The sequence below is a fragment of the Lepidochelys olivacea genome (genome assembly GCF_965140295.1).
Source record: "Lepidochelys olivacea isolate rLepOli2 genome assembly, chromosome: 9".
Classification (NCBI taxonomy): domain Eukaryota; kingdom Metazoa; phylum Chordata; order Testudines; family Cheloniidae; genus Lepidochelys; species Lepidochelys olivacea.
In genome coordinates this window covers 58,795,992-58,821,066 of record NC_140419.1, presented here as the reverse complement: position 1 = coordinate 58,821,066, position 25,075 = coordinate 58,795,992, and the positions used below count along the sequence as shown (strand labels likewise).

Here is a 25,075-nt window from a genome sequence, read left to right as displayed (position 1 = left end):
TGTAGTCTAGCATAGTATTTAACATGTGTATGCTAGAAGTGTGTGTGTGTTTTTAATTGTATTTTACTTATGCAAAACTTAAAGCAGTGGTTCTCAACCAGGGGTACGTGTACCCCTGGGGGTAGTCAAAGGTCTTCCAGGGGGTACTCAACTCATTTAGATCAGTGTTTCTCAACCTGGGGTTTGCAGCCTCCAGGGAGGTCATGGGACGGGCTTGCAAGTGCAGGGCCGAAATCAGTGGGTGACAGCCAGGGCTTCAGCCCTGGACAGCAGGGCTTGGACTTCAGACAAGGCTCACAAGTGAAAAACAGGCTTAAGAATCACACTGAAATGTAAGTACAATATTTATATTCCAATTGATTTATTTTATAATTATATAGTAAAAATGAGAACGTCAGCAATTTTTCAGTAAGTGTGCTGTGACCCTTTAGTATTTTTATGTCTGATTTTGTAAGCAAGTAGTTTTTAAGTGAGGTGAAATGGAGTATGGAAGACAAATCAAGACACCGGGAAAGGGTACAGTAGTCTGGAAAGGTTGAGAACCACTGATTTAAAGAACTACTGTCAGCAATTTGTTACAAACTGGCCACTTGTAACAAAGCACTTTGCTTAGAATCGTAAACCGTATACTACTGTGGTTTAAATGCTCTTTAAATTTGGAACAGGGGATTTGTGTCTTGGGGATTTTGTGTTTTGTTTAGAATTTTTAGGATACAGCGTATTAGGGATTATTAGTTACTTTGTTTTGGAAAACAATACTGCCTGTGTCAATTACTTTATCCGAAGGCTATATCCATGTCCTTTAGCGTTTCCTTAACAACCCTGGAAACTTATACCTCGGGAAGGACAGTTTAAGGGGGGTAGGGTATTAAAGCGGCATCCCCAAAATCAATTTTTCGGGGTTACACGGTCACTGGACCATCCGTCCTCTCTGGGTTAAGCCCTAACATGGACAAATTTCTCACAATTAATTTTTTGTATGCCTATTCCAAAATTCATCTTGGTTAAAATAAATCTGTAATGCCTCTTCCTAGGTTTATATCCTCAAATGCAGTTCCAGGAGGTGAACCCCACCCAGTCCATCACAGAAGTCCCATTGTCAGTACCTTTCATCACTCCACTGGTAAAACAGCATCCTGAATTCCTTCTGCATGTATAGGTAAGGGGCGGGGCTTCACTACAAAGTCCCAAACCACCCACCATTTTTTAGGATGGGACCTGAGGCTACAATGTTTGAGGGCCAGTTGGCAGATGTGGGGGCACTTTGGGGGGACCCTGATCAGACAATCTGATCTCCCTTGCCTGAACCCAAGAGTATCCCATGTCACCCTGAACACCTCCATGCATGGTACTGCCCTGGTTTCCTGCAGTCCCTTGGAATGTTGTTACTTGTGAATTTCAAGGATGTTTTTGCTTTTACCTGGCGGGCTGTGGCAGACACACACATGATGCTCTCACCAGAGATATTGCCAGTGCTTGGGCAGAGGTTCTGGCTGGGCACTCGACGCCCATAAAATGCAGATAGGATGCTAATGGAGGTCTTGTGGGGACAAATGACTCCCAGTTGCTCCCCATCACAGGCATGGGCTGTGTGGTTCTTCAGCACCTTTTGAAGGTAACCTGAGAGGAGTAAAACACACAGATGTTGTATGCAGGGTCGTTGTAGCCATGCTAGTCCCAACTTGTCCCTATAAAACATAAAGAGTCATTAGAGCTGGGAAGTGTTAGAGCTGCAGGGAATGAGAACACAGCCTCCAGACTCCTGGCAGCGGGGGCAGGAAGGTTTCATAGATTCATAGATATTTAGGCCAGAAGGGACCATTATGATCATCTAGTCTGACCTCCTGCACAATGCAGGCCACAGAATTTCACCCACCACTCCTAAAAAAGACCTCACACCTATAAAAGGTTCAAGACCCAGTTGGAGGAGATGGCCCTGAAGTATCCCAGGCAAATGCAAACTCAGTAAAGGAGGGAGATATTGTGGCAGGGAGGGGAATGCACTTTTCTGCCAGGCAGAGGGAGGGGAATATTGTACCAAGGTCTATACCAGCAGTTCTCAAACTATGGGTCGGGACACCAAAGTGGGTCACAACCCCATTTTAATGGGGTTGCCAGGGCTGGCATTAGACTTGCTGGGGCCCAGGGCCAAAGCCTGAGCCTTACCACCCAGGGCCAAAGCCAAAGCCTGAGGGCTCCCACCATGGTTGGTGGGACTCAAGTTACAGGCCCCCTGCCTGGGGATGAAGCCCTTGGGCTTTGGCTCCCGTGCCTGGGCCAGTGAGGCTTGGGCTTTGGCTTTGATCCTCCCCACCTGGGGCAGCAGAGCTTAGGCAGACTCAGGCTTTGGTCCCCACTCCTGGGGTCATTTTTGTTGTAGTAATTTTTGTTGTCAGAAATCGGGTCACAGTGCATTGAAGTTTGAGAACCCTAGTCTACGCTAAGGGTTGTCCAAAGTGGGATAAAAGTAATAAAAACCAGCTCAGCCACTTGGAAAGAATAAGCAAGAGTTGGAGACAAACATTTGGGTTTTTTTTAACCTGTCTTTAAGCTAAAAGAACCAATTGGCGGTTTTCAAGGTTTTTGGTGACATAACAAACTTACTGTAGAAACAGACCAAGATGGTTCATAGATTCATAGCTTCTAAGGCCAGGGGGGACAATTATAATAATCTAATAGTTTTCATAACAGACCACAGAAATTCACCAGCAGCACTTGCCTCAAGCCCAATCACTTGTGGTTGAACTAGATCTTATCATTAAGAAAGACATCCAGTCTTGACTTAATGACACCAACTGAAGGAAAACGCCCCACATCCCTTGGTGAGCTGTTGTGATGGCTAATTATTCTCACTGTTCAAAAGTTACACCTTATTTCCACTTCAATTTTTCTAACTTGAATTTACAGCCATTGGATCTTGTTACACCTTTGCCTGCCAGATTAAAGAGCCCTGTAGTATCAGATATATTTTGTGCAGGTACTTATAGACCAAGATTAAGTTGCCTCTAGAGACACAATGCACTGGCACTCAGGGAATTGGAGTTCAGATCACCAGCTCTTCCACAGCCAGTTCCTCACATTGTTCTCCTATTCCCCAGCTGAGCAGAGGGCTTGGGACACTGAGGAGACATCAAGTTTGTTCTGGAGGGACCTGCATTAAGACCTCTCCAAGGTCACTTCTACATTAAAAAATGTAAGCCAGGCCTTATCCTGAGAAGACTATCACAGGAAGTGGCCATGTCCAGGCCCCATTTACACAGGAGTAAATCAGGAATAACTCCACCAAAGTTGGCAGAATTATACATTAGTGTAAGGGGAGAATTAGGCCCTTCACTTTTTAGCTTCTTCTCCTTCCCCTCATCACTGTTATTCAGCTCTTTACAGCAGGGAATGAGATGTGCTCAGTCTGACATGAAAGCTTCTACAGAAGCATTTCCCCATGACTGAAGCTCCAGCCCTGTGTCTGAAATACATAGCTTGTGTCAGGGAGCTTTTGCTTATCAGCCAGCTGAGCAGCGGTGGTATCACTGAGAACAAGAGAAGCAGCAAGGAGGCAAAGTTAAAAAACCATGAAAGCTTGGTTCTAGATATTGAGGGGCCAGTGCTCCACACATGAAGTTTTCAGGTCCCACATGAGTCATTCCTCACCCTGCTCTTCTCTCTCTGCAGTTCCACTACTCATACTATATCTCCCTCATTGGGCCCCACTCAGCTAAACAAGGAAATAAAACCAGAGTAAGTTACAATTGCCTCCCTCCCAGTTCTCTGTGCCATTTGCAATGATTAATTTAATGACATAGACCTACTAAGTGAAGGACCATGTGGAGAGGCTCCCCCATGTAGATCCCTGACCTCATTAACATGTGATCCTGTGCTACAGAAGTCAAGGAGATCATTGGCAGTGAGCTGTACAGTAGCAGAATCTGACCCTCAGAGGGCACCAAAGCAGCAAGAGCTACAGGGCTTAAAACCAGCCAAAGCCACAGCACAGCATTGAGGGCCACTTTCAGTTCCCCTTACCATGCACACTTCAGCCTGAGTATATCCTGACACTCATGACTGTGGCCAGACTTTGAAGGAAAGGTCCCTAGGGAACCCTCCCTACTTCACGTCTCACGAGCCCATATTTAGACAGACACCTATATGCTCCATTCCAGAGGTCAGCACTGTCCCGCGTTCAATGGGGCGCCAATGCCCCCTGACACTGCACTTTTTGCAGCCATTGTGGGCAAGGCCAGGTATACTGTGCAGGCGTTGGGCCTACATCCAGTATAAAGGTCTCTTGGTTTCTATGACAATCTGGGGGGTCAGGCTGAAAAATCCACAGCAGCTGGAGGTGAATTACAAAAACAGGAGCTCCTTATGTTGTTAAATATGACAATGAATATAATCCAGTCTGGGTACCAGGTTATTTCACGCTGTTAATTTCACTCAGCCCCTGAAGATCAGTTCTCAGTGCATGGCAGATACTGCCATGTAGGCCTCAGCAGTGGGGAAGAGGGAGGTTTTAGTAGCTGAGGAGGCGGCAGTTGGGATTTTTGGCTGCGTGGAAGGTGATGGAGGCAGAGTGGGATTGTGGGATGAGCACAGTAGCTGGATGTTGGTGCTAAAAGGGCCAGCAGTGAAATAGCAACCACATTAACTATTTAAGTGGTCTTCAGTGGGTTTCAGAATTAATACTGCAGCTCAGCTCTCTTGTTTAAGACTGTCAGGCTGTCTAAGGCAAGACTGCATCCGCTTACACTCAATTTTCTTCTGGCAGGTTTTCTTTGCAACCATTTTGGGGTGGGGTTGGTTATTTATAATGAAAGTTACAATCTTTAGTGCATTTCTCTGGCAAGGGGTGGACATTGACAAATGCTGCAGCTGAAGAATCATGGAATACATAGCGCCCTGACCATGAGCGACTTGCCCTCTCCCCACCCAACATACATCGTACTGGGCTTTTGATTAGATTTGCTCATATTGCCCCCCATCAAAATTCATTGCTAGGTCGAGGGGGAGGAAATCTGGCTGTGAGTTGCCTTCCCCGCAGCTTGTGATTAGCAGGGAGCTTCCCCCTCTCTGATACTTGCTGAGGGAAGGAACCATGTCCTCTAGTACCAGCACTGGCCATTAATTACTGAGGTTGTATGAAACTCCTGACATATCAAAGCCCGTCCCACCCTTATCTCCTTCTTTGTAGGCTGATCTCACTCCAGCTCCCCGAAATCCTTCCCTGGCAGTACTGTCCTGCCCCAGGGAAGGATGGTGAAGGATTGTGTGTAAACCCTGAGGGATCCTTTACATACCTACAGCACATGCCTGAGCTTGGGGATTTAATAGCGAGGGTGGGTAGTGAATTGGTCAACCTAATGCCAGCTTCCCTTCTAGGTTTTAGGCCTTGTCTACACTGGAATTTCAACCCCTGATGTAGCTGCATCTCTGTCTGTAGGAGTTTGCACTATTTACACCAGTGCAGATCTCACCAGACTGGCTACATGAGGCATTTGTAGACAAGGCCTTAGAGATCCACAAACCAGCAGCAACCCAGATTTACAAGCAAGAGTCAAAGTCTAAGAAACACTTGTCCTAGTCTATGACTCTGAGTAAAGTAGTCAATTGACCAGATTATTTTTCACTCACTGGTCTGAGAAGCTCTGAATTCACAGCTGGTGAAGGATCTGGAAAGCCGTGTGGCGGGGCTGTGTACATCCAGCTAACCCCCATCCCCCAACTGAGCTATCTGGGGAGAGAGCTGCCATCCACACTGCGTGTATCCACACCTGTTCTCTGAATCCATCCAGAAACACTGGTACCAGGCTCTGCTGCACAATGGACTCTTTTACCTTCCCGGTACTCAGGGCTAACCCTTTGATGTCTGGCGTCAGAGCTCCTCATAGTGCAGGGTTTCCTGTATGCAGACTCACTCCGGGCCCCACAGGGTTAATTTTACACTTGGACACAGCAGCAGATTTTTTGATTATTTTCTTTCCTTCTCTTTTCATTGGTGAGAGAAGAATAACGGTCTGAAATCTGTCCCTAGAGGGCCTCAGCGTTTCACTGCTGGTTCGTTCATCTTAATGCCATTACAAAGAAGAAAACGAGAACGGAAGGGAGGAGGATGGAAATGCAGCCAAGAGGGCAGCGGATCAACCACTTTGGTGGGGTCCCTGCAAAGTCCACCTTCCCCAGAGGGGAAGCAATAGCATTCCTTGGAATGGGCGCTGGTTCCAGGAAAGAACAGTGCTGGACCAACAAGGGCAAAAGAGGGAAGCTCTTGGGGTACTGGTATCCACTGAGAGAGGGGGACAGGATCAACAAGGCCACAGAGCAACATTCAGCCCTTGGAAAAATACTGCTCTTCAAGGGTCCCCACAGAGTACAGTGGTTCGAGCATGTAATAGGGTTGCCTAGATTAGGATCAGATCCAATTAGGATCAGATCCAATTTGTTCTAGGCACTGCACATACCTGCTAAGAGGCCACCCCTACTCCAAGGAACTTATGTTCTAAAGAGATGAGACAAACAAAGGGTGGGAGAAAGCAAGTGTAGTTATTCCCATTGTACAGATGGGGAAACTGAGGCAAAGAGAGATTAAGTGACTTGCCAAAAGCCATGCAAAGTGGTGGTGGTAGAGCCAGAAAATGAATCCAGGGTTCCTAATTCTGAGCCTGGTACCTTATGCTTCAACATTTAATTTAGTGCTGTGAAACAAGACGGACTGACAGCCCCAAAGACCAAAGTGTTCCACTGAGCCAAAGGATGATGGCAGTGCCAATTTGCCCCATTGGGGCCATTCTTCGTAGCCCATTCAGTCAGTTGGGCTCCCTGTGCCACTGCCTGAAAGAGGCCAATTACTGTAAATTAATGTGGGCACCTCTCTATTAAAAGCTAGACACAGTGCACGAGTTCATGTCACAAGCAATGTATCAATAGCCAGCAGAATACAGGTGTCCATCGACCAGTGAACGGAATCACAGGTCAGAGTGTGCCTCCAGGGCACCACAGCAAATACCCTTTAAGTGAAGGTGGCAAGCAAATGACAGAACCAGAGGCTCAAGTTGATTGGTGGAGGAGGGTTCTGATCGGTGAGACACAAAACAATAGCCCACCCAAGTTAGAACTTACTGCTAAGGTGCTTAACCAGCAACAGTAATAATTCCTGGCAGAGGTGCGTCGTTGATACACCAAGGAGGAAAACGCATTGTGATAAGTGAATCTAAAAGCCCGACGCTGCCAAAACCTCCAGATTCAGCATCCAAAGAAGTGTTGGCATTTCTCTGTAAAATGCAGGGTGCTGGGAATTGTATAATACACCACAGTCCATGGGGTTTCATTTTTGTAAGGAAACACACTGACCTTGGCTGTACAGCTAAAAATCCGCTAAGCACAGCGATAAACCCAAAATATCACTTATTTTTAGAAATATTCATCATCTTGATGCGTAGTCACAGTTGTAAGCATGTCATATTCCCTTCTAGATAAGCACATATACTCATAATCACATGCTCTTCTCCTGCATGCTTCCCTCCTCTTAATTCACTTTCTCACTGTTGTCTCATCTGAACAAACGTCCAGTTGTACAAAAATGTATGCATCTGTTTAACTTAATGCACACGAGCAGTCCATTGAAGTCATTGGGACTACTTATGATTGTATGATTTTGCAGGATGACCAGCTTAGATTGTAAGGTCTTCAGGACAGAGACTCAGTCTTTATCTATATTGTAAAATATATGCCAAGCACATCTATGATTCTATATAGGTTATAAATGATAATGTTAATAATTATTACTTCTTGTTGCAGATTCTAGGTAGTATAGTCCAAACAGCATTGCCTATGCTAAAAAGAACTAGGATTAGAACTATCATTACATTAATAGATTTGAAAGTCAGAAGATACATTTTTATCAATGACTTGGAAGTAGGGCTGTCGATTAATCGCAGTTAACTCAAGTGATTAACTAAAAAAATTAACCATGATTAAAAAGATTAATCGCAGCTTTAATCACACTGTTAAACAATAGAATACCAATTGAAATTTATTAAATATTTTGGATGTTTTTCTACATTTTCAAATATATTTATTTCAATTACAACATAGAATACAAAGTGTACAGTGCTCATTTTATATTATTATTTTTATTACAAATATTTGCATTGTAAAAATGATAAAATAGTATTTTTCAATTCACGTCATACATGTACTGTAGTGCATTCTCTTTATCATGAAAGTACAACTTACAAATGTAGATTTTTTTTTTGTTACATAACTGCACTCAAAAACAAAACCATATAAAACTTTATCATCTACGAGTCCACTCAGTTCTAGTTCTTGTTCAGCCAATCGCTAAGACAAACAAATTTGTTTATATTTATGGGAGATAATGCTCCCTGCTTATTATTTACAATGACACCTGAAAGTGAGTACGTGGCACTTTTGTAGCCGGCATTGCAAGATATTTATGTGCCAGACATGCTAAACATTTGTATGCCCCTTCATGGTTTGGCCACCATTCCAGAGGATATGCTTCCATGCTGATGATGCTCTTTAAAAAAATTATGCATTAATTAAAAATTTGTGACTGAACTCCTTGGGGGAGAATTATATGTCTCCTGCTCTGTTTTACCCACATTCTGTCATGTATTTCATGTTATAGCAATCTCAGATGATGACCCAGCACATGTTGTTCATTTGTCATTGCAGATTTGACAAAAAGCAAAGAAGGTACCAATGTGAGATTTCTAAAAATAAATACAGCCCTTGACCCAAGGTTTAAGAATCTGAAGTGCCTTCCAAAATCTGAGAGGGACTAGATGTGTAGCATGCTTTCAGAAGTTTTAAAAGAGCAACACTCCAATGTGGAAACAACAGATCCTGAATCTCCAAAAAAGAAAATCAACCATCTGCCAGTGGCATCTGACTCAGATGATGAAAATGAGCATGCATCGGTCCACACTACTTTGATTCATTATCGAGCAGAACCTGTCATCAACATGGACATATGTCCTCTGGAATGGTGGTTGAAGCATGAATAGACATATGAATCTTTAGCGCATCTGGCACATAAATATCTTGTAACACCAGCTACAACAGTGCCATGCGAATGCCTGTTCTGACTTTCAGGTGACATTGTATACAAGAAGCGGGCAGCATTATCTCCCGCAAATGTGAACAAACTTGTTTGTCTGAGTGATTGGCTGCACAAGAAGTAGGACTGAGTGGACTTGTAGGGGCTACAGTTTTATACTGCATTCAAAAACAAAGTAGTTATTTTTTGTACATAATTCTTCATTTGTAATTTCAACTTTCATGACATAGAGGTTGCACTACAGTACGTGTAATGGGAGAATTGAAAAATACTATTTATTTTATCATTTTTACAGTGCAAATATTTGTATTCAAAAATAAATATAAAGTGAGTACTGTACACTTTGTATTCTGTGTTGTAATTGAAATCAATATATTTGAAAATGTAGAAAACATCAAAAAATATTTAAATGGTATTCTATTATTGTTTAACAGCACGATTAATCATGCAATTAATTTTTTTATTGTGTGATTAATTTTTTTTAATTGCTTGACAGCCCTGCTTGGAAGAAAACAAAATCATCACTGATAAAGTTTGCAGATGAGACAAAAATTGGGAGAGGAATAAACAATGACAAGGACAGGTCACTGACAGAGAGAGTGGGATCACTAGGTAAACTAGATGCAAGCAAACAATGTACATTTTAATACAGCTAAACGTAGATGTATACATCTAGGAACAAAGAATGCAGTCCTCACTTACAGGCTGGGGGACTCTATCCTGGCAATCAGTGACTCTGAAAAAGATTTGGGGGCTGTCGTGGATAATCAGCTGAACAGGAGCACTCAATGTGATGCTGTGGTCAAAAGAGCTAATGTAATCCTGGGATGCATAAACAGGGGAATCTAGAGTAAGACTAGAGAGGTTATTTTACCTCTCTGTTTGGCATTGGTGCAACCACTGCTGGAACACTGTGTCCAGTTCTGGAGTCCACAATTCAAGAAGGATGTTGATAAATTGCAGAGGGTTCAGAGAAGAGCCACGAGAACAATTAAAGGATCAGAAAACCTACCTCAGAGTGATAGACTCAAAGAACTCAATCTTTTTAGTTTGACAAAGAAGAGGTGAAGGGGTGACTGGATCACTGTCTACAAGTATCTACATGAGAAACAGATATTTAATATGTGCTCTTCAGACTAGCACAGAAAGGTGTAACACAATTCAGTGGCTAGAAATTGAAGCTGGACAATTTCAGACTGGAAATAAAGCATAAATTTTAACAGTGAGAATAATTCATCCTTGGAATAATTTATCAAGTGTCATTGTGGATTCCTGCATTGCTGACCATTTTAAAATCAAGATTGGATGTTTTTTCTAAGAAATCTGCTCTAGGAATTATTTTGGGGCAGGTCCCTGGCCTGTGTTATACAGGAGATCAGACTAGATGATCACAATGGTCCTTTGGACCTTGGAATCAATTAATCTGACCTTCTGCATAATCCTGGTTATAGACATTCATCCACTGATTCCTGAAGTGGATAGACTTATTCTTTCCAACTATGTAAGTCAACTCTAACAAGCTCAATAATTTGTGGGCATTTAAAACATACCAGGCCAAATTCAGCCCAGGTGTAAGAATGCACCAATGTACTTGACTTATGAGCCAAATCCTGAAGTCAACAGAGTCACTAGGGATTTACACTGGTGTAACTGAACACAAAATTTGGCCCTTTGCAACCATCGACTTCAGTGTGGCTGCACTAGAACTGGGAGAAATTTTTTGGTCGAATAGTAAATTCACCAGAAAAATGCAGCTTTGTGGTGACCAAACTATTTAAATCTTGATTTAAAGACTTCAATTTACAGAGAACCCACCATTTACTCTAGTTCAAACCAGCAAGTGACCCTGACCCCACACTTCAGAGGAAGCAAAACCCCTCCATGGTCTCTGCCAATCTGACCCAGGGGAAAATTCCTTCCTGACCCCAAATACAGCAACCTGTTAGACACTGGGCATGTAGGTGAGACCTGTTAGGAGAATGTGAAATAAATAGGATAGAGACTAAACAATAATCTTGCTTCTGGCCTTGCTTTTAGTTTAAACCGGCTGAACAAGCAAGCAAGAAAATATAAGTGAAAGTACAAGGCTGCACTCCCTCCTCCCACCACAAGTGGGTAGCCTTGCCTTTCAGTAACAAGGGAAGATAAGGGGCTAATCAAGCAGTGGGAGGGTATAAGAAGGAGACGCAAAGTCTGCAAGAAAGTGACCATGGCCAAAAGAAACCCTGCTCCTTACCCCTCCCATCAGGTACAAAAGAGGTACTCATCCCCCCTAGACTCAAGACCTCTCAGAACAGAACACGACCATATATTGGAAGGAGTGGTACCAGGGGAGGGGAACTAAAAATATAATTAAGTTTGCCAAGAAGGGGGGGAGGGGGAAGAGGGAGCTCCATCAGTGTGCAAAGCTAGGGCTTAGGAGAAGAAGGGGGTAGCATATTAGCATATTGAACTGTAGTTGGGGGAGGGGAAAAGGAAAACTCTATCAGTGTATAGAGTTAGCCTAACTGGTGTGAAGGGCTTTGGAATGCGTTGGCTTGCTTAACTCCATAAACTCACTGAATTGCTTGTAGACTGGACTCTGGACTGTTATTTTCCAGTGAACTGTGTCTGGGAACTGAGAGGAGCTGGATTCTCGCCAACAAGACCTACCACCAGACACCTGGGAAAAAATTATCTGTAGTAACTCAGAGTCCTTCCCATCTAGTGTCCCATCTCCAGCTGTTGGAGTGCCTACATTAGCAAGATTTGGCCCAGTGAGCACATATTATTACATTTGCTGTAATAAATTATTCAGGAACCAGAACCATAAGTTATTTTTAAAAAAACCCTTAAATAGCAAGATTCAAAGGGGGATTGGACATTTATACATATAACAAGACTATGGAAACAGCAGAATTAATGATAAGAACAAGAATATAGGAAGGGATATAAAACTTCCTGCTTCAGGGTTTAAGACAACCTCTAACTATTAGGGATCAGGAAGAGATCTTTCTGGGGGACAGATTATCACCCAACCACCTACTGTAGAGTTTCTTGTACCTTCCTCTGAAGCAGGGTGGATTTGATTTAAATCACTAGTCAGGAAGACTAGATTTAATCATGGATTTCTACATAAAAGTGCATTCTTGTTGGTTGTTGTAACCTTAATACATATTCTTCACAACTCAGAGATAGATGTAGGTTTCATTTTTAGAAGGTACACACTATACATTTTTAAGTGATTTATTTTGACAACTTTTCAGATTAGTTTTACAGCTATATCAGAAAATGAATGATTGCTTGGTTATTTCATTTACCAAAGGTAATTGAAGCAGATATTTATGAAGTCATTGGGAGGTGAACTATCTCCAGTTCAATAGGTTAATCATTAATATTTGGAGGATTTTCTTGCCATGCTGTATTAGGAGGAGAACATCATCAGACAGACATTTAAATTTTTTATTTAACTAAAACAACAACGTTATGAATTCTGGATTTTTTTCTTCAACAGCAAAAATAATATTTTAACAAAACAAGCATATTAATTTTTGAATTTAGTTAAACATTCAAGTTTTTTAAAATCAGGTTTGTTTCTGTTAAAATTGTTTTTAACTAAAATACTTAAATGAAATATTAAAAAAAAAGAAATTAAATCGACTATGTCAGCCATATTGGCTTCTGTAGCTAACTCAGTCGTCTTCACCTTCATTTTCCTGTTTGTTCATAATCTGGAAAAGAAAAACAAGCTTTCCTGCTTTTTCAGGTCCCAAACGATTTCTCAGTTTGGAATGAATTAGTCCAAAGGAAGAAAATATTCTTTCTACACCGGCAGAAGAAACTACTGCTGTTAAAAGTGAGATTATCATTTCAACAGTCTCTGAATCCAAGCGCTTAAGTGATTCTACCAGTTCACTGGTGTGTCTTTCTTTAAAAGATCATCAGCAAACATATATTTCTTGAATGGTTCTTATTACCAAACTGGGTCTCTTTTACGGCCTGCTGCCATTATAGGTTTTCCCTTCTAATGAGAGAATGGTATGGTAGAGCTCAAATCAATGAAGGCTACACTCAGAAAGACCTCAAGACTTCTGGAATATGCTGCTCAAACAGTTTCACTTTTGTGTCTACTGCCTGTCCCTCCCTTCTCACATTTATCTCCAGACTTCTTCTCCTTGTCCAGACCTATTCTGCCCCCAACAATCTTCTATTCATTGAACTTTTTGAAACTTTGCATTTTTAAAGAGAGGTAAGGGATTGACTCTGTGTACACAAATTTGCAGAAGGACAATAGGGTTGAAGTCTATTATTTCTCACCTCTATATATTAATTTATTTAAAAACATTTTTGCTGTTAACAAGCATGTTATCTCTGGAGACACAAAATCCACAGTTTGAGAATGGCAAAACTAAGCATCTCTGATGGTATCTTCTAGACTGAGCACTGAGTCCCATTGGGTAGATAGAAAGATTAACCTAAATAATCTATACAGAAGCCCCTGGAACCCCATAAAATTGGGTCCCTAATCCATGAATTATTGGAACTCATTTACAAAACTTTTCATAAACATTACATGAATATATTGTCTCATACTATAGAATTAGAATTTATAATCCCTAGTCCATTATGAGATATCATTGAGCTATAATGTATCTTAATTAAAACTATCTTTAGATAGGTCTTTTCCTCAAAACGTATTGTATCAAAAAATCTGATTTAAATAAAAAAAATCCAATTCCATAATCTGGAAAAGAAAAACAAGCTTTCCTGCTTTTTCAGGTCCCAAACGATTTTTTTTAAATCCAGTCTGGAATTCCTAAATTCCTTAGAACAGGAGCATTCTGGGAACTGTAGTTCAAATGGTCTCACAGGTCCAGGAGGGTGTGTGTGTGTGTGAGAGAGAGAGAGAGAGAGAGGGGGAAATCACACTTTTGGCAGCCCACACCACCTCCAAGTGTGGTCCAAACAAGAGAGATTTCATTGCTTGATAGCCTGCCATACATGGTGCTGACCTGTTCTTTAAACTTCTATGTATATTGAATGGCCAACTGAGCTTACAATGACAACTTAATTGTTGCCAACTCTCACGATTTTATCATGAGCTTCATGACGTTTGATGGTTTCTTAAAGCTCCAATTCCTGGAGTCAAGTGACTATATGGAACTCTCAGCTTTTTTTTTTTTTTTTTAAAGTACGTTTCTAGCCCTGATGGTCACAGAGAAAAGCTTGAAAACATGATCTGAGGGCACCCTAAAAGCTGAAAACTCAAAAGGCATCTAATAATCCAAATATATATAAATTGTATTGGGCTTTTCTTTAGTCTCGTGATTTTAGGTGCCTGATGCCAAGCATTCAAAAATGATTCAATACTGCAGTGTGCTCCCAACTCCCACTCTCTCTTGTAGCTGGCACCTCCCAGCAATGATTGTCCTGACAGTTCAACAGTTTTCTTTACAACCATTAGGACTAAAAACTTTTATTTTAAAATGAAATCTGAAATGAGGCCAAAGCTGGTGAAGGCACTGGTGGAACGTGGGTACATGGTATATTGCGTAATACCAGAATCCAGCCTCTGCTTTCACAGCTGCGGGCGGATTGGGGTATATTGTTTTAGGAGTGTTAGAATTAAACAGACTTCAGTCCATACATTTGTTTTAAGGAATGGGGCTTGCAGGGACTTGTTCCTGCCTTGAGGTTCCAGTGACTCAGTCCCTCTTCTCGTGGTTATGAAGTTACCATAACCGTGCCTGATGAAGCCATTTCCTCTTATCTTACTGCAGCCCCATCTGTTATTCTTATTAACATCTTGATATGCATTAATGCTTCTACAAGATGCTTAGGTTTAATGAAAGGCAGGCAGTTCAGTTTATTATCCTACTAGCCCTGGGCTGTTTACTGTGAAACCCAAAAATACACAGCAGGTTTCAGTTTACCACAAAATGGGAAGCAGCTGGGTTTCGCTCAAACACTTTTTGGTCCAGGAGTCTTTGGACAAAGGTGGGGGGAAACATTTTGCTCTTTCTGGCTAGGCACAAATCTCTAGAGGCTGAGCTGGAGTTTGACTGAGCTTAGTTGGAGAAATGTCACAAACTGTAATGGTCACATAGTAGGGCCAGTTTCTCTACTTGCATAAATGGCTGTAGCTCCACTGAAGTCACAGGAGTTTGGGTGCTCGGAACCATTGAGCCCAGAGGGGATACATTTAGCTGGGCTCATAAATTCTAGGGCCAGACATTTAATTGCTCTAAGAAACCCCTATCTGTTACTCCAGCACCATGAAAGGACCTTGAAGCCGGTGTAAGCAGCCCCCAAAGACTACCTGCAGTGCAAGGGTGCTGGTTCAAATCCAGGCATTAGAATCCAAATCACTGCCCATCTGAACCCCTGCACAATGAAAAATTCCAGCTCTCTCGTCCCAGCCAGAGACTCCATTTGTGGCTGTGCTCTACCCAACCCCTCATTTCATCCTGTTCATTTCACAGAAGCAAAACACTGCTCAAATGAATGTCCTAAATATATATGGCATCACTGGGCTCCCCTGACTTGGGTGCCCTCCAGGGTCAGGTTGTACCTGCCAGAGTTTCCCCAGAGTGTCACACACACAAAGGAATATTCTCTCCCTCTGTGGCAAATGCAAACCCTTTTAGTCATAGAAAGGGCAACAGTCTGCGGATCCTTCATGGTAAAACAAAACCCCTCAGTAAAATGCACTCACAATGCACCAGCTCTTCAATCCTATACAAAGGTCTGTTCCCAGATCTCTCACCTGAGTCATTAACCTCTCGGTCCCAGTTCCATTCCCCTGTCCCAGGGCCTCACTCTCCAGGCCTCCACCTGAGAGTTCCCAGACCTGCTGCTCTCCCATGAGCATTGAAGCCATTAAGCCTTGCTCTTCCTTGAAGATTTGGAGCTCAGCCTTCTCCTGTAGCCCCACGTGAGGTCTCCTGTGAGAGGGCCCCCCTCAAGGCTCCACTGCCCCAGGGCTCCTCATCTGTGTGCCCCACTTCACTCAGGGGAACCTCCCTCGAGGACCATCTTCTTATTCCTGTGCCCAGCACACACTGACCAAACTGGGTCTTCCCCTCATTCTCAGGGGCCTCTGCAGCAACTTTCCCACAACTTGGCAGGTTTCTCCAGCTCTAGCCAGTCCTCCCCATGGCCTTCCGCAGAACTCACCCCAGCAGCCACAGTTACTCTTCTTCTCCAGGCTTCCTGCAACTCTCTCTCTCTGGGGCTAGTCTCTGTTCCTTCTGTCTGTGTTCTGAGGAAGCTCTCCCCTGCCCCTTCCTGTCTTCCTCCCCCTCAGCCCCAGGTGCCTTCCCTTAAGCCCAACTGGAAGGCAACTGGCCAGTCACAGGTGCATTGGAATCAACTCCTTCTTCAAGGTCCCCGTCACACTATGACATGTGAGTTCTAAAGGCTGCTCGGCTTTGTCTCTGTGCCTCACAGCTCACTCGTACTATGCCCAAACCTCCACGGGGCAGGGAGGAAATGTCACTGGGGTTAAAGCCTCATTGATTCTCGTCTCACATAAGGGATCGTCCTAGAATTAATTTTCTGCTTTGTGACTTCGTCATTCTAACTTGGCCAGCAGCAGCAGTGGCAGTCAGGGCCCTTCTCCTAGACCATTTGTAGCAAACACAGAATGGCCAGAGCTCAGGGAAGGTATTGTTTGCTTCGGGGTCTGATCTGGGTCAGACGGAGAATAGTCTTGCTGGTGAATCACAGCCGTCTTGAACTCAGACGGGGTGTGTTTGTTTGTGTCACTCATTCCCTGACTCACCAGAACTAAATACAGCCTGTGCCACCCCCACACCTCTGACAAATATAACCCTGCCCTACCTCTGCATCTGCACTGGTGGGAATCCCTCCCTGGATAGGTCTGAGAATCTGATCTCTTGGGTGTACAATTAGAGGAAATTGTCCACCCATCTCCACCCCACCCCATCCTCATTCACTGTCTGCTAAGAAGTGGTAGCGATAACAGGGCTAAGACTTAAGAAGATTCTTCTCCCTACAACCTACCCTCACCCTCCACTGTGCCATCTCACAAACTCACCTGAGAACTCAGGGGCTGCCTTCAGCACTGTTGAGAAGAAAAGGAAGCCCAGCAGTGCCCCCAGACATGAGACCCGAGCCCCAAGCAACCGCTGAGACACAGTCATCATGTAGCTTGTCCCAGATTCCCTGTCGCCTGGGTGCCAGAGCCACCGTGACTCCAGTCCGGGTGGGATCTCATCTTTCGTTGTTGCTGGTACTGTAGCTCAGAGGCTCCTATTGTCCATTAACAATGGGTTGGTTCTTTTCATTGCCAGAATTATTAGGAACTTGTGTGTGTGTGTGTGTGTGTGTGTGTGCGCGCGCGCGTCTCTCTCCCTTCAATGAGAAAATGACTCATTCATTAACCAGTAAAGTCTCATTCTCACAGCTAGGATGTCTTTCCCACCACCACCACCACCACACGCACTTTAAAAGGAGGAATATGTCACAACAAAGGTCCACTGGAATTCTGCAGCAAGACCTGGTGGGGAATTGTGCCACGGAGCAGGGTGCACAGAGTTTTCACTGCCAAACGCAAACAACGTCTCTCCACAAATCAGGGTTTCATGTACTTGCCAGATTTCTAGCTTACACCTCTAGTTTCTCAGAAAGACGAAAAGCCATTTTCCCTGTTTAAACCATGAATAAAGATATTAAATATATATAATCTCCATCTCAGCAAATGTCCAGTTAGTCTCCATTTTGCATTTAATGGAATGGTGCCAGGCAGCTGCCTGCCACACAAAGAGGCATTTTCCAGAGGAAATGTGCACCCTGCACCAACCTCACAAATGCTCATAAAATGATTCCTTGCATGAAAATTCACTCAGGGAGAGCAAGTGGGCTGGTTCTCCCTGGCAGCGGTAAAGCCCCAGAGCTTCTACCACTCTGTATGCAATTCTAGCTGCCTCTATCCATCCACAGCTGCTCTCCCCACCCTCCCCTGCTGAGAAATCAGTAATTTGCCTGAGGCATTGAACTGACTTTTGGGGGGCACTCAGGACACACAGCACTTTCACAAGTGGGGGAAAATCTTCAACACATTGTTGTTATGCCTGGCAGTCTGAAAGGGTTACAACGTGGGCTGTTACTTCAGCTGCAGAACTTTGATAAGCCCAAAGCAAAGGATTTCCTCCTCCAAAGTCCAGAGAATCAGCTGCTTAGAATCTGAGGTCAGCACCAGAAAGACAAGACAACAGTGTCAAGGACAAGGGCACTGGCACAACTCTTTAAAGAGCTCTCACGTGGCTGTTAGAAATCCGTGACTCCGTGGTATCAAGCAATTTACCTGGAAAATGTCACTTGCAGCAACCTGCAAGGAACTTGGAGAGGGGAGCACCGGGGGCAGTAGGGAAGAGTTTGGAGAAGGAAGTCAGTCTGTGTGCACATGGTTGGCATGCTAGCTGCAGCATCTCTGTAAAAAGGTCTCTTTAGAAAGAGCCAGGTTAGTTTCAGAAATCAGGAGCGTTCTCATGTTATTGCCCAATATATAGTACATAAAATTGCCTTTTCTTGCTCAAGAACTGACTGCAGTGTCCTTAGATTTATTTATGACTCTAAATTGTTTATCAAATAATTTGTATCAGCACCTCCTTTGGACCAGTTTGTTGGACTATTCAGTAGCTGTGCTGTTTTGATTGGTCACGTAGTTTTGTTTCCGTTCCCCTACTGGACAAGCATAACTCTTAAAATCAGGTTTTCCCCTTGTGGATACCCTGATTACAAATACCAGATGGGAAATGTTTGTGCAGCATTATCTGTTGCAGCTCTTACCACAGCCTGGCTCTGGCTTCTGGCCTGGCCAGGGAGCAAGACATCAGGGGGAAGAGGAGGAGCGGGGCCTCATGGTGAAGGGGGGGCTAAGGCCCACTTCAGCCCCTGCCTCCACTGTGAAGAGGCTGGTACCACCCCTGTGCCTCAGGCAGGCATGGGCAGTGCCACAGGGAATCCGGGACAAATGCTGTCCCAGAGTCATTCAGCCTGGGACTGCGACTTGAAGTCTGCATTTCGGGACTGTCCCACACAATTCAGGATGGGTGGTCACCCTTCCCATGACTCAGGTTCCAGATAAACAGCCCAGAATTAGTGCACTTCCCTTTTCTCCTACTTTAGATCACTGTGTACTGTTGCCCACAGCACACCTATTGCTCCATCGCATTGTGAGACCCTGCCACGGTTCTGTGTCAGTTTATGAGAGTTCCTGTCCAGGCTGTGTCTCAGTGTACTGATTCCAAGCTCACCCCAAATGTACTGTGCTCCCCTCTTTGTTATACCTCTGTGGGCAGGCCCAAGTAAAGGCGGGAAAATGGGTACTCTACCAGGGCCTGGTCCAACAAGGGGCCAGGCTAGAGGGCCACAAGCCTGTCTCCATGAGAAAAAAAATTCAGGCTAAATTGCATTTGACTAAATGTTATTTATATGTTACTAAATATGTTTACATGTTACTAAATGACTAAATGTTATTTATATGTTAATTATATCATCCCGGTGAGTCTGTTTGTATCCATGCGGCATCCAGATCTAGCAAGATCTGCTGAGATTTACCGGAGCTACTTAACAGAAGCAATATTCCGAATAGGGAGCTGGTCCTCCAGGGTGCCTAGAAGGGCTGAGACAAGATCCCAGGGACAGGAAACAGTACTTCCAGAGTGCCTAGAGAGCATTTGTCACTGGTGTATTATTAATATATGTTCAATACTGCCATGTCTGGCTATCAATACAAATCAAAAAGCCAGGAATATCAGGAGCATAAAGAAAGCGGGGGGGCGGGGGGGAGGGAGGGGAAGAGAAGATAAAGGTCTCCAATCAAGCCTCCAGTTTTTGAAGACAAACAAGACCTGTAAACAGTTTAGCTCAAGCAATGCCCAAACTGGGGAACTGGATGAAAGAACCAGCAAGGTGAAAGGGATTTCAATATAGAGACCGTGGAAAGTGATGAAGACAAGCAGCCAGATGAATCTTGTGATTCCAAGATAATGACTTCCCAAGATAGCCGAGTAATATCGCCACCAGCACCACCAGTGTCAGAGGAAGGTGTTCAGGAAACAGGAGAGAATAGGGTCGCAGTCCATACTGATTCATGATTTTTAAAAGTTCCAGGATTGTGACCTAAATACATTACAGATTCTGTTCATCAAAAGCCTATTCTGTCTTGAGCACTGAATTTCAGAGTAATGCAGAAGCTAGTAAAGTCAATGCCAAAAGATACTGACGGCCGTAGTTTTCCCTGAATTTCTTCTCAAATGTAGGACTTCCTTCAACAGAGAAAAGACTGGTTTCAAGTCTACTTTTGGAAAAGAACTTAAGCTGCCACCACATATCTTACTTAATGAGATTGACAGCACATAACAACAACTAATTTTCAGTGAGGTGTGCATAGCCCTATGAATTTTTTGCACATTGCCAGTGACTGTGGCAGAAGCTGAAAGACGTTTCAGCAAGCTAGCACTCATCAGAAACTGCAGCCAATCTACTAAGGCGCAGGAAGGCTTAGGTCACCTTGCTGTTTTGTCTATTGAGTGTGAACTTGAAAGAAAACTTGACTTTAGTGAAGTTGTTCGTGATTTTGCCATGAAAAAGGCCAGAAAAGGCAAGTTGTAAAGAAACGAGGCCTATCTCTGCCATTTCAAAAATCAAAGAGTATTTTTTTGTTTCATTAACTAATGTGTCTGTGTGGGATGGGATGGGAGCCAGTGTTAGGAGTTTGCCCTGGTCCCCGTGAAATGTTGCTTGGGGCCTGTCAGTGTACTTGTTATAATTACATACCAGGGAACTCATGTCTCCCACAGCCATCATACATCAGTATACAGATGCTGTCCTGCATCTGTTTTACCTGCGTTCATTGCTACCCCAGCGCCACTGCAGGCAGGGGATAACTGAGGCTGTCAGCACTACAGGAAACAAACTCAGTGCCCTACACACAGGTTCCCTTTCTGTGTGGGCAGCATTACAATTGGTTTAAGTAATACTCCTGATATACAATAAGAGCATCTCCTGTGTCTAGGCTATTGCAAGGCCAGCCGCAGGAGGTGGGTGGCTGGGTGAGATACCTCAAAGAGTGTCTCTTCCTTCCTGTCCTTGGGCAGGAGGTGAACAGCAGAGGACAACTTCAGAGCTGCAGGGTATCACCAGGCAGGTGATGATATGCTCCATACCAGTGGCTGTGTCTTATGGCTCCATGCTATAACAGCAGGAGCTCTGAACAGAAATGCTTCCCACGCGCTCCACTGCAGCAGACAACTTTGGTCACCAAACTGTCCTTACAATAGCTATTTTCTGACCAGTGGCATGTTCATTTTCAGAAATCTCTGAATTCTCTCTGCGACTCTGGGGTGACTCATTCAAGATAGGAAGCAGGGGCTGTGTGCTGCGTGTGAGCTAATCCTCAGCATACTTAACACTTTCATGGCACTTATTATCTCAGAGCACTTTAGAAAGGGATTTTTGCCCCCATCCTACAGATAGAGAAACTAAGGCATGGAGAGGCGAAGGGACTAGTCCAAGATCACACTCAGTGTCAATGTCAGAGTGGATGAATCCACCATCTGATTTAAACAACAAGTACTTATTAGGGGGAAACAGCAGCAAACCAAACAAGCCGCTTTCCATCAGAGTTTCCAGCTTCATCATTAAATCAAGATTGGATGCTTTTCTAAAAGATGTGCTCTAGTTCAAACAGGAATTATTTGGGGGAAGTTCTATTGCCTGTGTAAAGAGAAAAGGAGTACTTGAGGCACCTTAGAGACTAACCAATTTATTCATCGGATGCATGAAGTGAGCTGTAGCTCACGAAAGCTCATGCTCAAATAAATTGGTTGGTCTCTAAGGTGCCACAAGTCCTCCTTTTCTTTTTGCGAATACAGACTAACACGGCTGCTACTCTGAAATATTGCCTGTGTAGTACAGGCGGTCAGACCAGGGTCGCATCTACACTAGGAGCTTAGGGTGTGATTCCGCCCTCATGTACACATGCGTGCTCGCTCTCAGTGAGCTAGCATGAGCACAAATAGCAGTGTAGCCATGGTAGCAGCAGCAAAGGCACTGATTTTCCATGCCTAGGACAAACCTACCTGAAACCGGTGGGTACATGACTAATCCGTGTCCCTGCTGCTGCTACCAATACTACTGCAGCTGCGCTGCCATTTATACTCACACTAGTTCGATGAGAGCTAGTGTTAGTATATGTACACGAGTAGGGAAATCACACCCCAAGCTCCTAGTGTAGACGTAGCCTACATGGTCTCTTCTGGCCTTGGAATCTGTGAAGCCTCCATTTTTGCTTAATCCCACAGACCACAGCCTTTCTGGAATTTTCAGTATAGCCCCCCTAGTTGCTGAATAGCATAACTGCAAGTAGTTATCATTACAGAGCACAGCTCCCCTGATTCCAAGGCTGGGGCTTGTGCCATTGGCCCATACATGCAGCCAGAGCAGAATCGACCAGCACTGTGCACTGTGGCTGACAGTGGGTGCTGCTGCTACAATACTGAAGTGTGCAATGCTGTTCCAGGCAGAAGCATCATTCTCCGGCCCCTGCTGGGGCTCAGCCTATGTCCTGAAGTATGAGGGCTGGCAGGAGATCTGTGAAAATAACTGAGTTTTTGGTTCAGTGGCCACATGGGAAAAGTCAATGAAGTTTAGTTTCAAGGTGGGAGGAAATGGCTTGGTTTTGAGCGGAGGTATTTTTTAACTTTTTTTAAAGTCAGCGTGAAGTGAAATTTGAAACAAACAAGTCAGTTCAAAGCCCAAATGGAAATGTTTTGGCTTCTTTCCAAGCTTTTTTTTTAAACTGAAACAATTCGGTAAATTTGACCTGAATTCACGACATGGTTTGATCAACCTAAATCCACATTTTTCATTGAAAAAAAGTTTCATCCAATAAATTGCCCCCTGCTGTAATGGAGAGGCTTCACTTTTGTTTTCCTAGTGGATGCTCTAGCTCTAATCAGGAATCTCAGGGTGGGGATGGGAGGTGGGGGTGGAAGGGGGGAGGGGGAAGGGAAGGGCAGCCAGCCGGTAACAACATCCTTCCCTTCTGGAGAAAAAGCAAGTTGGTCAGGTTTTCTAATGAAATAACTTTATAGAATCATAGAATATTAGGATTGGAAGAGACCTCAGGAGGTCATCTAGTCCAACCCCCTGCTCAAAGCAGGACCAATCCCCAACTAAATCATTCCAGCCAAGGCTTTGTCAAGCCGGGCCTTAAAAACCTCTAAGGATGGAGATTCCACCACCTCCCTAGGTAACCCATTCCAGTGCTTCACCACCCTCCTAGTGAAATAGTGTGTCCTAATATCCAACCTAGTCCTCCCCCACTGCAATTTGAGACCATTGCTTGTTCTGTCATCTGCCACCATTGAGAACAGCCTAGCTCCATCCTCTTTGGAACCCCACTTCAGGTAATTGAAGGCTGCTATCAAATCCCTCCTCACTCTTCTTTTCTGCAGACTAAACAAGCCCAGTTCCCTCAGCCTGTTGCGGTTTAAAGACAAGATAGGACAAAGCTTTAAGTAAACAAGCAAGCTGGTTTGCTAACGGGCTTTTTTAGCTTTTTATTTTTTTTTTGGGTGTATTATATATTTTGATTGTAAAAGGCATTAATAAAGGAAATAATATGACTTTTATTAATGTTTTTATTTATTAGTTTTTATTTATTATAATTTTTGTTTTTAGGCTTTGAGCCTAGTTTAAGGAAGCTTTTTATGGTTTATGTTTTTTGGGCGATTTTTTATGGTTTATGTTTTTGGACGGAGCAGTGTATGCACTGCTCCTACTCAACATTTAGAGTGTGTCCTGAATGTTTCCAGGTGCATAAACTCTATATGAACCCTTCACTCAGCCTCTCCTCATAAATCATGTGCCCCAGCCCCCTTATCATTTTCGTTGCCTTCTGCTGGACTCTCTCCAATTTGTCCACATCCCTTCTGTAGTGGGGGGACACTACATCATCTCCAGTAGTAGGCTCTTACGCTGAGTCTGATTGAGAGATTCCCTGCTAAGGCATAGGGCAGTCACTTCCCCCACTCCTGTGCTGCAAGGACAGCAGCGCCCTCCATTGGCCCCTGGGAGTCTCTGGGCCAAAGAGAAGGAGCCATCCTCAATCTCCGTGTTTTTGTCTGAAGAGCTGATCTATTTATGATGGACTTTCATTGAGCCAAAGCAAACTCTTTGTCCCAGCAGCCCCCAATCAGCAAAGGACAGAGTATGGAAGGCCGACAGTAAAATTCTCCAGCTTCTCCTAAGTCCCCCAAACCATTCTTCCCCTCCATTTCACCAAGCATTCCCTCTCCTGCGCGACCTGTGCAAGGGCAGGGGACACCTGGAGATATTCCCTTGTTTACTATGGACCAAGCAGATCCCCTCTCCCCTGTCACACAGCCCTTGATGATACACAAAAATATCCATGACAAATCCATTAAACTCTCTAAGGAAATGGGGGAATAACACATGGAAAGCGAACTTGATCCAGAGGAGATGAGCCAGAGCCACAGCTTCAGATCAGGATCAGAATTGAAACTCCTGCCGATTTGGGGGTTGCTCACATCTGGGGTTCTAGCTCAGCCCACAAAAGTGAGAGGCCAGAGGTATGAAATTCAGACCCTTCCCTGGATCTCTGGGGCTTTCCCCAAAGGGCGGAGAGAGATTCAGATCTGAGCTGCCAGTGTGGGCCCTGCTCAGATGTTGATGTTTAAGGCAGATACTATGTATTTTAAAGTTGTGCCTAGTAGAGGGAAATAGGCCTCTTTTATCAGTGAATCTGAGGTCTCTCCCAACAACACTTGCTTTCCCTTAGTGAGAGTTGTGGGGTAGGGAAGGATGTGCTCTGGAGCTGGGGACTTTTTGCCTCCTGGACAGGATAATTAGATAAGTGATCTCTCCAACTGATGAAGCACAAGACACTTCCAGCCCATTTCCTGTGATAAAAGATCTCATGGGTGGGAGGTTACAGTAACAGAAGTGGAAGGATCTTTTCTGGGACATGAG

The 25,075-nt window shown here is 44.0% G+C and overlaps 1 protein-coding gene across 1 annotated transcript in view; it reads right to left on the bottom strand.

Annotated features, from left to right (window-relative positions):
- The window catches only part of LOC311526712 (protein eva-1 homolog C-like), a 47,050-nt gene extending 29,821 nt beyond the window's left edge, over positions 1 to 17,229 (bottom strand). Inside the window, exons 1-2 of the mRNA XM_084640010.1 lie at positions 17,112 to 17,229; positions 1,421 to 1,620 (exon numbers count right to left, since the gene is read on the bottom strand). Of these exons, the coding sequence (XP_084496136.1) occupies positions 1,421 to 1,620; positions 17,112 to 17,220 (309 nt within the window). The 5' untranslated portion in view covers positions 17,221 to 17,229. The remainder of the gene's footprint in view (positions 1 to 1,420; positions 1,621 to 17,111) is intronic.
- Positions 17,230 to 25,075: the final 7,846 nt, after the last annotated feature.